Raw genomic sequence first — 16,489 nt, forward strand, 5'->3', positions numbered from 1 at the left:
CTCCCACCTCACCCCCACCCCCAAACTCCCACCTCGGCAATAGACAAAAATATCACCATCTTCCCAGTTTATATTTTCATCAAAAGATAGCCTTTTAAGAGTTCACTGTGGCAAACCTGTAGTGACATGAGCAAAAATGCAAAATTTAATATAAGAAAAATACAACTGATCTGACAATCGGGGCAAAATGAAGATAATTTAATTTAGTAGCTAATTTCATAGTTTTAAACAATTACTTATAAGATCGGTCTGAAGTATTTGCCCCAACTGTCAGATTGCTGCTAAAATAGACATTTCTAAAACAGTTAAGTCAAGTTTCACTATTTGGCTGACAAATTTGTTACAGAAAATATACCACGTACCCATGAAGAGGAAGCAGTAATAGAAATCTTGAATACAGCAGGAATTCGTCACTTCGTTCTTCAACCCCCCTGACATATTTTAAATGTTTCACAAGACAGCCAAATAATAAAACTAGATAGCAAATGCTCGGGTTTGGGGACTATTGACAACAATTAAAGCAGAGCTTACAAACATTGCATTCTTCCTTTCATCCCTTTCCCTTTCCCTTGTAACTGGGGTTATTTATTTCCTAAATTCTAAACTTCGACTCTTCCAACAATTTACTTTTCATTCAGTTACTAAACTATCTTCATTCACAGCCGACTGTTTTGTAATATGAGGCTTTAACAACGACCAGAGTTATAACACTAACTGAGGCATTCAAGAGTGTTAAAATATTAAAAATCATTCAAAATTTTCATACTATACATGCAGTTTGAAGTATTAATTGGTATCTGCTTAGCATCAACATTCCTCAGGTTTATGAGAACTTGTTGTACTCACAGAGCGGCTGGGACAATTAAGTCTACCAGCAACACACTCTCAGTATTAGCATGGTAGCTCATCACTGGAATGTTAACTTTGTTCTTCATAGAATAGTGAAAGAAATAATTGCTCACATGTCTTGTTGGTTTTGGGTTTTTTCCCCAACAGTATTTCAATTAAATATGACAGTGGTAAGTAAACCAGTTTGCCTGGGTTTGATCCAAATAATAACTTGTTCCTTGCAAGTACATGAAAACTTCCTTACACAAAGCACAGACAGGCCTCTTAAAATTGTCACAAGAGAACATTCAACTTCCTTTGGGATCAAACTTCAAACCTTCTGATGCTTTACAAATAGAGCTGGCTGGCCCCAATCAGTCAAACAATTGTTACAAATTGGGATTCAATAATTCTGATAAACATCAATTGCAATTTGACTAGTAGATGTAGTGTACCACATGAATCCTAACTCGATCAGCAGTTTTAAGAAATTATATGAATTATATGGATTCAACCTGGATTAGCGGTTTCTATGTTTGTTTGTTGAAAAGAAATTTCCATAGTATTTCAATAGAACATACAGATCAGTAAATGTTAATCTAACCAGTTTTGTTTGTTTAGGGTTTAGCACTTTTTTTTTCAGAAGTATTTCAGTTAGCAGTATATAACGGCAGGCAGTAAACCTAACCAGTGTTCCTGGATTCTGTACCAGTACAAACCTGTTCTCTGCGAGTAATTGTCAACTTCTCCACAAGAATCTGAGGTGGAGGACAGAATGACTTCACATACAATGTCTATTACCAAATCATCACAACAAACATCCGCCTTCCCAGGAGATTAAACTCACAACTCCATGATCGGTTGATTTGCACTCTACCTGTTCAGCTAAGGGGGCTGACTTATCTAACTTGTGTTCTTGGATTCTTACAGGCACAAACTTGTTCTCAACAACTGATTGACAACTTCCTTCAAATTAATCAGGGTTGGAGGATATATTTGCAAATTTTATAGCCAAAATACACTTCACCCACTGTTCAAACCTACAACCACATGAATTAAAAGTCCTGTACCCTTCCTATTAAACTAAAAAGGCAGGTTGTTTCAATGTTCCAAACTGCTTCCAACTGGATAAGCCATTTCTGTACTAACAAAAACATTAAAACAAAACTAAGGTAGAAGAAAGAACATGTATAGCCATTCCTGTATGAAGCAAGAGTAGTTTGCAAGAATGAAATGTGACACAAGACACATGTAAAGATCTCTAACTGATAAGCCATGCATACAGAAGCTCTGCAACAATTTCTACTAGACTCTACATGTTTCATGCATTGTCTTCAGCTCTGCTGCGTGACACTAGCCAATTCAAACACGACTGTACAACTGCTCCGTTTTTGACACATTATTCCTTAAGTTTCAGACATTTTTGTCTATTCCTTCATTGAAAAGCTGACCTTTTAAAGTTTCAAATTTGCTTTAAATGGTATGAAATAGATTTTGGTCTAAAAAATATAACAAATGCAGTTTTCTATCATTTTCTTGATCATACTTGCTTTCAACAATGGATCAAAACTATTTAATTTTTTTCTTTTTACTACGCAAAATTATGGCCAGAAAATATTTTCAACTGTGGTGATTGTTCTGTTTCCATGATTTTCCAATATTCTTGAAATAAAAATTACCCACTACCCTCTCCTCCCATTTATACCATATTTTTAAATCATGCAATAAATTTCTAATATTTTCTCTACCCTTCATCGAAACAAAAAACACTCCTAAAATCTGTAATAACACCACTTCTACAAGGACTTTAGAAAAAAAGCTTGTATGTAATAAAGCAGAGGCTGTTGTCATGCAGTCTGTTGTCATAGTCACCAACCTGGGGTGGCACCATCATTTGGAATGGAGGAGGGGAAGGCAGCCATGGGGCCGGCCATGATACCTGAGACGTAGACGATAAAATGGAGTCTTGTTGACTGTCATCACTAGATGCTTGGGATGCTGCGATACTCTGTGCTAGAATGGCCTGGATTCTTGCTGCTGCAAAAGTAAACATTAATAAACATGTACATTTTTGTTATATTCACTTGATATTGTCTAAAGGGACTGGCTCTGGTCTAGTGGTTAGATTATCTGCGCTCAGCCCAGAGGTCATGTGTTCGAGCCCTACTCGGTCACGACCACACCAGTTTTCATCAAACAATAACTGTTTATTACATAGCATTAAGATTCCAAAGCGTAACTCACTTTTAAGAATCATCTTCATATTTTACTATTCCCCGATTCCTTATTTAGCATTCCTGGTGTAAAGCGCTCAAACTCACAACCTCTGGCAGCAGCAGGCTTAAAAGTGATTCAAACAAGTGACTGAGTATTACAGTGGCAATACAGAAGTCCCTACCAGTGGAAAACTGTCAATAGTGACCTTGGTCTTTGACCAACAAGCATAGGTCATGTGTTAACACCTTGTCTCATCATGGGGAACATTTCTGTGTCGCACTCAGATAATCCATCAATGCATATAAAAGTTACGAGCTGGAATCAATTTTTAGTTGACCTTCAATAGTGACTTTGACCTTTGACCTACAAGCATGTCATGCACGTGCATAATCTACATATTGCCCTCTATTCACATATCAATATAATCTGAAAAGTAGATCCCTCGGAAGCACCGAGAACAATGCAAACAGTGAAAATTGCAGACTCGGTTTGAATGAGTCTGTTCATGAGCAGTAATGGAAAATGCAACACTGCTCACGCCCCCTAGCACCGGCTTAAGCAATATTCAATCTTCAAATCTAAATGAGTTGAAATCAATGATCCCGAAGGACCAGAAAATATAACAACACTGAGATGAAGTCGGGGCGACTTTTTACGGCCGCCAAGTCTTATGAGCCTAGCTTAAACACTTTTTAGTAATTGCAGGATCCAAATTTGCGGACAGACGGACGGAAGGCATTCCTATAGTCCTCTCTGGTGTTACCGGTTGGGGACTAATAAGCTTTAAGCATTTTTCTGTAATTGAGCTTCAATACATTAGTATTCATAAACTTATTCAGAAGTTTGAGAGCATAAAAGGTTCCTACCTTTCTCTGCCTCTAAAGCATCTGCCGACCTCTTGTTCTTCTCAGCTTTCTTGTGGAATGTCATCTTAAGACCTTCACCCTGTCATAAAATACAACATTATATTACTTATTATTTGTTTCAATACACTGACAAGTCAATATGTCAGGTTAAGGTTTTTACCCTGTCTATAGCCAAATTATCTGCTTTCCTTAATTTCTCTATGGAGTAAGGCAAATAAAACTCCCAAGAATTCCAAGATTATTAGGTCATACATCAAGCAGCAGTCATGTTAACCATTCAACTCTAGATGTGATTATGAACCCACTAATGTTAGGATAAGTTCTGCTCAAGTATCTGTACTGGTTGTTTTCAAGGTAGTGCACTAAAACAATTTTCAGACAAGCTTCAAGCCTTCCTTAATACTAAGTTAAAATATATTTCTGAAAACTTCAAACAAACAAACAAGATCTGATTCAAGTGTTACCTCGGCCATTTGCACTTCAAAGTCCTTTTCTTTCTTTGTTGCTCTATCACTAGAGCTGTCCTTGCTTTCTTCCTCTAACTTAGGAGTCAGTGGGGTCAGTGATCTGGTGGGTGTGTTACTGCTAGAGTCGATGCCTAGGATATGTACATTTTTCATCTTTGGTGGGAATGGCCAATCTCCTGTCTCCACACAGTAACAGATCTGCTCTAATCTATGGAACACCACTCGATCCTGGAAGGTAAGAATTCTTTTAGTACAGTTTCAAACTTCTGTTGTTTCAGGTGCATTTAATTTTTAAAGTTACCTAGTACTCATTGCTATTCTAACATAATAGAAATAGCCGAGTCAGCAAACGAAAAAACAAACTGCAACTGCATTTACAAAACCACTGCTCAGCAGAAAAATTGTGTATGAGAAGGAGCGTTAATCAGATTTCCTGCTTTAGAAACAACATTTTCTTTGTATTGAAACTAAATTAGAAGACCTGCATATTCACCAAAAAACCACCATCTGTAAAACGAATTTCGTAAAAAAATATCTTATACCGGTACCTTCAGTTACTTACAGTAGGGAAATTACTAATACAAACACTATATTTTTTACTCTTGTGTTAGTTTTGTTTTTGCCCAAACTTTCATATTTACTTTTTCACAACAGGAATATCTTACCTTTGGCCACTGAGCAAGCAGTGTCTGTGATACACTGTTCAGTAGATCCGACTGTGACTCCTCCCCTTCCATAGTTTGTCTCACCTCCTGAAATGTTAGTTTGACAGTACTGCATTAAAAAAAAGTGAAACTTCCTAAAGTATGATTGTACAGTGTGGCAAACAATGCTATCAATTATACTTGACCCTTAAATGTGTTTTTCTATAATGGAAATATGATGTCAAAATCATAATTAATACAGAGTAACGTACTTCTATTTTTAAACATGTAAAACACATACATGCAAGACCATCTGGAATATGGTTATCTGTGCTGCAACCTCATTTTTCTAAGTAGTTTAGTAGTTTAAATTAATTTCCTCAACAAAGAATTGACAGGTTATTTTATTCATTTTTGTACCCAAATATTTTGCATTTCTTACCTCATCAGGGTCAACTTTTACATCTGTTTCATCTTTTACTTCCTTCTTCACTTCTGACTTTTCTTCTTTCACTTTCTCTGTCTTAACTGTCTCAGTCTTAACACTGCCAGAAGCTTCATCATCTTCTTCCTTAACTTTTACATCTTCACTCTTATTCTTCTCAACCTCTTCATCTTTGTTCTCTTCAGATTTCACTTTTTCTGAATTTTTCTTTAAATCGTCAGTTTCAGCACCAAGTTCAGTATCAGTATCAGAGTCATATTCATCTTTCTTTAATGATATAGCACTTTCATCATCTTTTTTCGGACTAGATTTGTCTTTGATTTCTTTGGCATCTTCTTCAAGTTTAGCACTATCATTAGTTTGTTCATCCTTAACAACCTTATCTTTTTCATCATCACATTTGTCATCGCTGCTTTCCTCTACAGTTTCCTTTTCGTCTTCCTCTTTTGATTTTTCTTCTTTAACAACTTTGGTATCTTTGTAAATATTTGAAAAATCACATCATTTTCATGCACACAATGGAAAACATTAAAACAGAGAAGGTATTATGGACTATTATAAATATTTACATTTTCAAATAGATTTATTCATCGTATGTAAACTAAAAGAAATAAAGCACTACAATATATGTATTCAACTGGACATTTGTTTTACACTCAAATGAAACTGGAATTCTGCAGACCTCCTACATAATTCTGAGTAATGTTTGGCTATTAGCTATAGATACTTAACATTTTAAGTTATAAGTATAGTTACCTTTCTGATGGAGATCTTTGCCGAACATTTTGAAGTCTACAGGTGAGTTGGAATGTGTCTTGATAAATGATTTGATGACTTCGAGGAATGTTAACTTCTCATCGTTCATAATGTAGTAGTCTGTTCTAGCCAGACCATGTCTGAAATCAAATTTCAATATTTCATAGTTAATGTATATTAAATATTTATGTAACTGCATATCATGGATCAAGAGGCCATTTAACTGATTCCCGCTCCCATCCACCATTTTTTCTCAAAATTCTTAAGTTGCAAGTCACGCTAGGTTGGCTAGGCCTACCTAAAACACAGAATTTCTTTTTTAAGGCCTTACTCAAAACTTTATGAGAGATGCAAGACTGAATACACAGTGTTTCTGACCCTACATGCTGAGCTCAATGGGGAGATTTAAACAATCAGCAAATTACAAATTGTTTTAACATATCACAATCTCATTCAGTTTGTTCTAAGAGGCTGTTTATCTTTATACTTGGACATTTCAATCTAGTGGTCTCCATGACAGAATGGATGAGTCCCAACTCCAAATAACTTGTCAATCCTTTTAAGTTTTTGTAAATTCAAATTTTCTATGGATGTAGAAGTCTTTGAAGTGGGAACGCTATCAAACTGGCTTATGGAAAAATTGTGGTTCTACCCGACAGCCCATCCATCACTTAAATTAATTCTAAGCTGAACAAGTGGTCTTCCTACTCAAATGAAGCTGGAAAATTGTCATCTGACCTAAACTGTGTTGACAGGACAAACAAATAAAGACAAATGAGAAGGTATAACAACATGAAGAAAGTAAGTACATACTTTGCAGCTCCAACCAGAAGCTCTCGATCGTGTCTGCCATTGATCCACCATGATGGGAGATCAAGTGATTTCTGGCAAAGTTTGATTCTCTGATCCATCTTTGGATGCACAATAATTTCTTCTCGTATCTTGCTCAACAAGTCTATACGAGCTATACATCTATTGGCACGCTCTTCAGTGATTGGTTCTATGTACACAGGAGTTGGGGGATATGCTGTAATTAGCAAAACTATCAAATCAAACCCCTGATTACTGGTAACAGACTGAAAATTACCATTTTATGTGTAATGTTTAAAACAATACAAGTATGAGTCGGAGTCTAATTGAAGAAATATATGTAAAATATAACAAACCTTGTTTATTGTGCAAGTTCCATTTACTTTTGAGAATAAATGCAAAACAATGCAAATGATGTTTCCTTACAGGATGAAGGTATTTTACAACATTCTACATATGCTATAACACCTGCTAGAAAATACAGTATTTCTCACTTCTTACTCAATGATTGAAAGAGTACACATACTTTGGCTACCTGCCTCAAACCTTAAGCATCTAAAAATGACCAATGGTAATGCTTCATTCCGAAACAGATTCTCTAATTCAATTTCTAATCTTGGGAGCATTTGCAAAAAAAATCACTAACCTTCTTCTTTGATTTTACGACACACCCTGAGACACATGTGGTAGAATGATATGAAGTATTCTGTAAGCTGCTCATCTGTCTTTTTATCCAGCCTGGCCATAACACGGAATTTGTCCCAGATGTAACGACCTTTGTGTCTGTCAAACTCAATGCCGTAAGTTGAAACAATTCTGTAGAAATCTGTCTCCTCTCTACGGGTCCATTTCATCTGGGTTTGACGTCTCCTTTGTTCCCTTTCACGGAACACTGCATCCAATTTCTCTCGCTTTTCCATTTTCTACAACACATAAATGTATACAATATTCTTCAAAATCTCTCTACTTAGAAAACAAGAGCTGTCTCCATAGGAAGACACATGCCCCCGATGGCACTTTGAATGAATAGTTATGGCCGATGTTAGAGTTTAGGACCTTTGACCTACAGAGCTGGGTCTTGCGCGCGACACGTCGTCTTACCGTGTCACACATTCATGCGTAGTTATTTTAAAATCCATGCATGAATGACAAAGATATGGACCGGACACGCCCATCAATGCACTATCATGAAAAATGACCTTTAACGTCTAAGTGTGACCTTGACCTTTGAGCTACGGACCTGGGTCTTGCGCGCAACAGGTCGTCTTACTGTGGTTCACATTCATGCCAAGTTATTTGAAAATCCATCCATCGATGACAAAGATATGGACCGGACATGCCCATCAATGCACTATCCTTTAAAGTCCAATTGTGACCTTGACCTTTGAGCTACTTACCTGGGTCTTGCGCGCGACACGTCGTCTTACTATGGTACACATTCATGCCAAGTTATTTGATAATCCATCCATTGATGACAAAGATATGGACCGGACACGCCCATCAATGCACTATCATGAAAAATGACCTTTAACGTCTAAGTGTGACCTTGACCTTTGAGCTACAGACCTGGGTCTTGCGCACGACACGTCGTCTTACTGTGGTACACATTCATGCCAAGTTATTTGAAAATCCATCCATGGTTGACAAAGATATGGACCGGACAGGCCCATCAATGCACTATCCTTTAATGTCTTAGTGTGACCTTGACCTTTGAGCTACGGACCTAGGTCTTGCGCGCAACACGTCGTCTTACTGTGGTACACATTCATGCCAAGTTATTTGAAAATCCATCCATCGATGACAAAGATATGGACCGGACACGAAAATTGCGGACAGACTGACAGACCGACAGACGGACGGACGGTTCAAAAACTATATGCCTCCCTTCGGGGGCATAAAAACTATTATTGTCTGATATGTTTTTATAATGGATGTACATTTTTATGCCCCCAGCATCTACTGATGCGGGAGGCATATAGTGATTGTCCTGTCTATCCGTCCGTTCATTTGTTCGTTTGTCCGTCCGTACAAGGTTAACCAAATGGGACCGTTTTGTCTAGCATCAATACCCCTTACTGGAATGACTTGATACTTGTGCAGATGTAACCTGTGACCATTCCTCAACTTCAGACATCACCTGACCTCAGTTTGACCTTGACCTCATTTTGGACTTAGGTTGCTTTATATGGGCCATCTCTTGGTTAACCAAATGGGACCGTTTCGTCTAGCATCAATACCCCTTACAAGAATGAACTGATACTAATATAGATGTAAACTGTGACCATTCCTCATCTTCAAACATCACCTGACCTCAGTTTGACCTTGACCTTGACCTCGTTTTGGACTTAGGTGCAAAATCTATCGACAAGGATGCCACTTGGGGCATCAAGCATTTACTGAACGCAGCTTCTTGTTTTAACCTGTTTTACTTATAAAATAAAATATGTCACTCTTACCATCTCAATGGTCAGGTCAAAGATCCCAAACAACACGGTCTAAAAGTAGGATCAAAATGTTGATGAAAATGGGCCCGAAGGAAAAAGGTTGAATGACTTTTGAAACATGGTCTTCTTTAAAATTGTTACTGAGAACACAAAGCCCTTTCAGTAATTGTCCTCATGCTCTAGCTTGTAGTCTTGTGCTCTTCCTACTAAGCTAATTGAGCTAGTTGCACAATATATAAATTAAGACAACTCAATGGTCATTCATCTAAATATTTCACCTTAGCCTGTTGTTCTTTCTTCAGCTGTTGTTTCTTGAAATCTCTCTGATATGATGTAATGATTCGTCTTAGACGCGTGTTCATTTCAGACACTGTCGGGAAGGGTAATTTCCCATCTTCCGTCTCCTGACCTTCTATTTTACCCATGGCTGCAGGTGTCATACGTTTGGGTGTAGAAGCTGCGTCAGATGCACATGTTAGAGATTCTTCATCCTCATCATCTTTTAATATACTTGCTTCATCCATATCATCCCTATTAAATGAGAAATGCAATTCAACATAAGAAGTTGACTTTTCAGATTAATTCTGAACACTGTCAAATCAATTCAATTTCATTGGCTAAAGCCGTTTCACAAAAACATGGATTTCATTAGTAAATGGGTGGTTTTCAAAATAATGAAGCTTTTTCTTCTCTCTCACCTTACTTTAATTCAGTTCAGTTTTAGAATTTGTTTTGGAGCAAATTATATCCAAATCAATGTAATCAATAAGTGTGTGCAATTTTATCTTGATGGCTCAAGCAGTTTTAAAGTTATATCAAATTATATAGCCAATTTTGTCCCCTGTGCACCCAAAAAAGTGTGACATTTTACATGAAGTGTAGTTTTCAACTGTGGTTTACTTTTTAAAACCAAGCTTTATTGTTACAGCTTTGACTTTTTTATGTAACTTAAACTCTGCACATTTAAATAAAATACTTCTTTTTCATAACATACATCTTATTGTTACCAAGATTTCACATCTTGTGATGGAACCCCCTTCACAAAAAATAGTGGAAAAAAATACTAAATTAAAATGTTGAACACTACAATTTCATAACCTTATTACTTTTCTAAAGTCTTAATGATTTTCTAAGATCTTTATCCTTTCAGCTGTGAAGACACAGTATGATCTATTTCTTTAATAAATCAACTTTCTCAGAAACTTGATGAATTTCTATACACCTGAAAATGTCCCCTGTGCACCTTTTCAGTTGTTAAGTGTCAAATTTCTTTTATTCTTTAAGTAAAATGGGATTTTACTTTATTTTCCTTGAAAGAGAGTTACAATAGATACAAAAGCAGCATTCAACTTCACATATTACAGACTGTTAAATATTCACAAAGCCAAAAGTGATGTCCCCTGTGCACCCTTTTTTTACATATATCAATTATCATAGCATTCCAGTAATTTGTGGTGGAAGTTCTATATTCTTAGCAGTGTGAATGCAAAATTTTGGCATTACTTGATAATTTAGCATTATATAAGAAACCCTGGACAGTTTAAAATTCATTGTTTGCATTTTTTTCTGAAGTTGCCAATTTTCAAGTGTGAAAACATCAATTTTATTGCATCTTAAGCTCTTAAGTTTACCTACATATGTAAATGTTCACTAGTAAATATTGTGTAGTTAAAAGAATTTTACTTACCATTAACATATTCTATGAATAAATATTTTGACACAATTTGTCCCCTGTGCACCCTTTTTAGTAAAGTTAAAAAGTATGTATGAATTTTACTATTCCGTTTTATCAAGCATGGCATTTTGTCATTTTTCTACTCTGAATAAGCAGTTCATGTAAACTAAATGATTTCAATGTGTTAGTTATGTTTAAAGTCACTTATTTTTCATTTAAAGCATTACATTCTGTTGAATTTTCATGTTTTTGTAGTGAAAATGTTCGATTTTGTAGTTATTTTGTGGAATAAACTAATTTTTTAATAGCATTTGTCTAAAGTTGATTACCATTAGTCTTTTTATGAATAGAAAACTAATAATGGATGAATATTACACGATCTTCAGTATGTGTCCCCTGTGCATCTGTAAAATAACTCAATTTTGAGTTGACAATTCTAGAAATTAGAATTACTGGACATTCTTGAAATTTTGCATGTGGTTTATAAACATGCAAAATGTGAGAAAAAAAATAGGTTTTATAACTAGAACTGTCACAGGAGTGACTCATACCCCCACCATACGGTCTTGTCACAGAAGAATGGCAACCATAAGGAATCTTAAAATGTTTTTACTTTTTACATAGGACTTATAATAAAAAAGTTAGAAAAATACCTAAAATATTGAAAATCTAAAAATAGGATTTCTAAAAATAGACTAATTCCTGGAATTTAAGGGGAAGAAACTCAGTACAAAGGTTAAAAAAAGGTTACTTCCCTTTGGCTCTAAGCCAATCAGAATGAGATATAGTGAAAATACATCAAAATTAACTTTAAATTCTAGGTAAAAGGGGACACAATTCAAGAAAAATAGTGTCAGAGTTATGCACCTTGTGTCACATGATGTGGGTGATGAGGGGGAACATCTATTTTAAGTCTGAATCAAATCCATTCAGTAGTAATTGAGATATAGTGAAAATACATCAAAATTAACCTTAAATTCTAAGTAAAAAGGGGCATAATTCATGAAAAATTGGTGTCAGAGTTATGCACCTTGTGTCACATGATGTGGGTGATGAGGTGGAACATCTATTTTAAGTTTGAATCAAATCCATTTTGTAATAATTGAGATATAGTGAAAATACATCAAAATCAACCTTAAATTAAAAGTAAAAGGGGACATAATTCATAAAAAATTTATTTCAGAGTTAAGCACCTTATGTCACATCATCTGGGTGATGAGGTGGAACAACTATTTTAAGTTTGAATCAAATCCATTAAGTAATAACTGAGATATAGTGAAAATACAACAAAATTAACTTTAAATTCTAAGTAAAAGGGGACATAATTCATGAAAACTTGGTGTCAGAGTTATGCACCTTGTGTCACATGATGTGGGTGATGAGGTGGAACATCTATTTTAAGTTTGAATCAAATCCATTCAGTAGTAACTGAGATAAAGTGAAAATACATCAAAATCAACCTTAAATTCTAAGTAAAAAGGGGCATAATTCATAAAAAAAATGGTGTCAGAGTTATGCACCTTATGTCACATGATGTGGGTGATGAGGTGGAACATCTATTTTAAGTTTGAATCAAATCCATTTAGTAATAACTGAGATATAGTGAAAATACAACAAAATTAACCTTAAATTCTAAGTAAAAGGGGACATAATTCATGAAAACTTGGTGTCAAGAGTTATGCACCTTGTGTCACATGATGTGGGTGATAAGGTGGAACATGTATTTTAAGTTTGAATCAAATCCATTTGGTAATAACTGAGATAATAGATATCGGGACGCGACGGGACGGGACGCGACGGGACGCGACAAAACTGACTCCTATATACCCCCCTCAAACATGTTTGGTGGGGGTATAATTATATGTTAGTTATACTGCATTCAGCAACAACTTTTCTAGGTAAAGTTTTATTTTCATGTCAGATTTGTGCAGGAAGGGTGATTTTAAAAACCAATGTCCACAAACATATGATTAAATAAGTTTCAGACCATACACATACACCCATTACATATCATTTATGTTGAAAAAAATACTGTTATACATATTTCCTTGTCATAAAACCATGCAACATTTTTCACCAATCTTACTGGAAATTCACTGAACTTATGAATTAAAGGCTGAAATATTTTCTGATTGGCATTTCTCAACACTTTCCTAAAGTTATTTCCTTCAACTTTGAAGTATTTGCTATCATAAAAAATAGGTGACCACCATAAAAAATGAGTTTGAATTTTTAACCCCTATGTCACACTTTTGCTTCATTATTTTGAAAACCACCCAAATGGGAATTTTCATTTGTTCATCAGCGATTTAATTTTATGGACTGAAAAACATAAAATCCTGAAGAATTATTCCCCATCAATTATATTCTATTTCAATTTCTGCAATATCATCTATATTACTTGGCACTAGTACAAAACAGTTGCTGTCTTAGAACTGCCATACTTCTGCAACTACTTTTGCATTCCTCAGGTTTATGAGAACTTGTTGTACTCATGGAGCGGCTGGGACAATTAAGTCTACCAGCAACACACTCTCAGTATTAGCATGGAAACTCATCATTGGAATATTAGACATAAACATGTCATAAGTGGTTACTATTTTTGTACTATTTAGACATTTGACATTCCTCAGGTTTATGAGAACTTGTTGTACTCATGGAGCGGCTGGGACAATTAAGTCTACCAGCAACACACTCTCAGTATTAGCATGGTAACTCATCATTGGAACTTTAGACATAAACATGTCATAAGTGGTTACTATTTTTATACTATTTAAATGTTTCACATTCCTCAGGTTTATGAGAACTTGTTATACTCATGGAGCGGCTGGGACAATTAAGTCTACCAGCAACCCACTCTCAGTATTAGCATGGTAACTCATCATTGGAACTTTAGACATAAACATGTCATAAGTGGTTACTACTATTATACTATTTAAATGTTTCAGATTCCTCAGGTTTATGAGAACTTGTTATACTCATGGAGCGGCTGGGACAATTAAGTCTACCAGCAACACACTCTCAGTATTAGCATGGTAACTCATCATTGGAACTTCAGACATAAACATGTCATAAGTGGTTACTACTATTATACTATTTAAATGTTTCAGATTCCTCAGGTTTATGAGAACTTGTTATACTCATGGAGCGGCTGGGACAATTAAGTCTACCAGCAACCCACTCTCAGTATTAGCATGGTAACTCATCACTGGAACATTAGACATAAACATGTCATAAGTGGTTACTATTTTTGTACTATTTAAATGTTTCACATTCCTCAGGTTTATGAGAACTTGTTGTTCTCATGGAGCGGCTGGGACAATTAAGCCTACCAGCAACACACTGTCAGTATTAGCATGGTAACTCATCACTGGAACATTAGACATAAAAAAGACATTGACAGTTGTAATAATGTTAGTATCATTGTTTGAAAACAATTAATGCTTGCATGTTTTCTTTTCCTTTTTCTACCAATTTCATAATTGACACAATTCTAAATTAGATAAATTGTCTTTTTTACCTAAATTCTCATAAAAACAGACACACCATATAATAGTAATATTTAAATATTTGACACTCCTCAGGTTTATGAGAACTTGTTATACTCATGGAGCGGCTGGGACAATTAAGTCTACCAGCAACCCACTCTCAGTATTAGCATGGTAACTCATCACTGGAATGCTAGATATAAACTATTTTACAACAGTTATTTAACTATGATCATTAAACATAATGACTCTGTACCAATACTAACTTGTTTTCTGGAAGTAACTGACAACTTCTCCACATACAATATCAAAAGGTGGTGTGCATTCTCTACAGAGTGTAATATTATACCACAAAGGCACATGGTATCATCTATCTCTAGTCTACTTATATATTACAATGCGCGGAGTTTGCATCGTTTTTTTTTTAAGAATTTATGTCAATCCTTAACTCTTCAGAATCAAACACAGATACTTGTATCGCATTAACAACCTAAAATTTTGCAAAATCATCAGGCCAGTGATTCAGCTGAAAATCAGTTGCCTGAAAATCTGCTTTTCAAAGTCTGAAATATCATTTTCCAATAGCTATATAGCGGTATTCTGACAATCAAAAGCCTAAAACCTTGACCAGTCTTTAACAATACCAGACCTAGATCATGCAGTTTTGTTCCTAATCATTCATGAGAATATGTGAAATCATTCTTGCAAATTTGACCAATTCCAATTATTCATTTAAGCTAGAGCTAGGAAAAGAACTTGCACTTATACAACAACAATTAGCCTTTCATAGTCATCAACAACTCTTATAAACTTACCCTTCATTATCATCATCATCTTTCATTTCAGCAGCTAGAGCTGCATTATCAGGAGGTCCACACCTCTCGAGGAAGATCAACATCGGATCTTGCCGCATTAAGTTATACTTCTCATACCCGTGCTTGTACACTCCAACGAGAAGAGACTTGTCGGAAAGTTCGTCCCACCAGAATGTTGGTGGTTCACTGTCAGCAATAGGTGCTGTTAATGTTATATCCCTGAAAGTATTGAAATTACAGTAACGTATGCAACAGAGGATTTCAGTGGGACTAACAACTAACAATAGTTAATTTTATATGCTTAATAAATCCTTCTTTTCAACCAATTCACATAATCTTTTTTTATTCATCTGTTCATTATGTATGTGTAAAACTTTTTCTGTTCAAGACTGGTTTATTCACAAAAATCTTTAGAGCAAATGATGGAGAAAAAATTAACATTAAATCTAGATCACAATGACTTTCTATAAAATGGTAAATTGATGCACAATATATCCAACATATGTACAGAGAAACTCTTTACCCCACTCCCAAATTTTGATCAACCATAACATATTATATTCCCTGTGTATTTTAAACCACATTACATACCTGACATGTTTTCCCTGATCAATCTGGTCCACAGCATCACCCAATACTTCATGTTTCAGGTAAAACAAAGTTCGAACCCTCAGTAATACCCTGAAAAAGAATCAAAATATATATATATCTATACATATATCTTCCTAATGATGACATTTCAGAATAATTATCAAGCGTCTGTTGTTTGAAAAAGGTTTTTTTTCCCTAGAAAATAATCTTTCAAGTTTTTTTTAGGCAAAGATTATAGCATCTGCTGCTATTAAACCTATATTAAGGCAATTGGAAAGGCTATGGCAAACTGTAATGAAATTAGTAACCAAATGCAGAGATATTTTTTCAATAAGTCAGCAGTATTAACTGTCTGTAATCACAGTAAAAATGCATAGAGTACTTGCTTCCACACACAGGAATAACTTAAAATCCCATCAGTCTTCGCAGCCACTCACAAAAGC

The 16,489-nt window shown here is 35.3% G+C and overlaps 1 protein-coding gene and 8 non-coding genes across 14 annotated transcripts in view; all 9 read right to left on the reverse strand.

Annotated features, from left to right (window-relative positions):
• Positions 1 to 16,489, reverse strand: part of LOC123549900 (chromodomain-helicase-DNA-binding protein 8-like) — a 75,270-nt gene that overhangs the window by 13,775 nt on the left and 45,006 nt on the right. For 5 of the 6 annotated variants that reach the window (XM_053546486.1, XM_053546487.1, XM_053546484.1 and 2 more), the window contains 11 exons: positions 16,047 to 16,136; positions 15,456 to 15,674; positions 9,756 to 10,008; positions 7,680 to 7,956; positions 7,037 to 7,250; positions 6,224 to 6,363; positions 5,465 to 5,943; positions 5,044 to 5,130; positions 4,376 to 4,606; positions 3,912 to 3,990; positions 2,705 to 2,865 (listed from right to left, as the gene is read on the reverse strand). In XM_053546486.1, coding sequence (XP_053402461.1) covers positions 2,705 to 2,865; positions 3,912 to 3,990; positions 4,376 to 4,606; positions 5,044 to 5,130; positions 5,465 to 5,943; positions 6,224 to 6,363; positions 7,037 to 7,250; positions 7,680 to 7,956; positions 9,756 to 10,008; positions 15,456 to 15,674; positions 16,047 to 16,136 — 2,230 coding nt within the window. The remainder of the gene's footprint in view (positions 1 to 2,704; positions 2,866 to 3,911; positions 3,991 to 4,375; positions 4,607 to 5,043; positions 5,131 to 5,464; positions 5,944 to 6,223; positions 6,364 to 7,036; positions 7,251 to 7,679; positions 7,957 to 9,755; positions 10,009 to 15,455; positions 15,675 to 16,046; positions 16,137 to 16,489) is intronic. The other variant, XM_053546488.1, reaches the window with a different exon arrangement.
• Positions 813 to 916, reverse strand: LOC123550728 (small nucleolar RNA U6-53/MBII-28). Its single transcript, XR_006686255.2, has one exon. It is a non-coding gene; the product is annotated as a small nucleolar RNA U6-53/MBII-28 (small nucleolar RNA).
• LOC123550730 (small nucleolar RNA U6-53/MBII-28) lies at positions 13,615 to 13,718 on the reverse strand. The gene has a single exon (XR_006686257.2). It is a non-coding gene; the product is annotated as a small nucleolar RNA U6-53/MBII-28 (small nucleolar RNA).
• Positions 13,777 to 13,880, reverse strand: LOC123550729 (small nucleolar RNA U6-53/MBII-28). Its single transcript, XR_006686256.2, has one exon. It is a non-coding gene; the product is annotated as a small nucleolar RNA U6-53/MBII-28 (small nucleolar RNA).
• On the reverse strand, positions 13,939 to 14,042 carry LOC128558170 (small nucleolar RNA U6-53/MBII-28). Its single transcript, XR_008371559.1, has one exon. It is a non-coding gene; the product is annotated as a small nucleolar RNA U6-53/MBII-28 (small nucleolar RNA).
• On the reverse strand, positions 14,101 to 14,204 carry LOC128558166 (small nucleolar RNA U6-53/MBII-28). The gene has a single exon (XR_008371555.1). It is a non-coding gene; the product is annotated as a small nucleolar RNA U6-53/MBII-28 (small nucleolar RNA).
• On the reverse strand, positions 14,263 to 14,366 carry LOC128558165 (small nucleolar RNA U6-53/MBII-28). Its single transcript, XR_008371554.1, has one exon. It is a non-coding gene; the product is annotated as a small nucleolar RNA U6-53/MBII-28 (small nucleolar RNA).
• LOC128558167 (small nucleolar RNA U6-53/MBII-28) lies at positions 14,425 to 14,528 on the reverse strand. Its single transcript, XR_008371556.1, has one exon. It is a non-coding gene; the product is annotated as a small nucleolar RNA U6-53/MBII-28 (small nucleolar RNA).
• LOC123550726 (small nucleolar RNA U6-53/MBII-28) lies at positions 14,728 to 14,831 on the reverse strand. The gene has a single exon (XR_006686253.2). It is a non-coding gene; the product is annotated as a small nucleolar RNA U6-53/MBII-28 (small nucleolar RNA).

The sequence above is a fragment of the Mercenaria mercenaria genome, chromosome 6 (assembly GCF_021730395.1).
Source record: "Mercenaria mercenaria strain notata chromosome 6, MADL_Memer_1, whole genome shotgun sequence".
Lineage (NCBI taxonomy): Eukaryota > Metazoa > Mollusca > Bivalvia > Venerida > Veneridae > Mercenaria > Mercenaria mercenaria.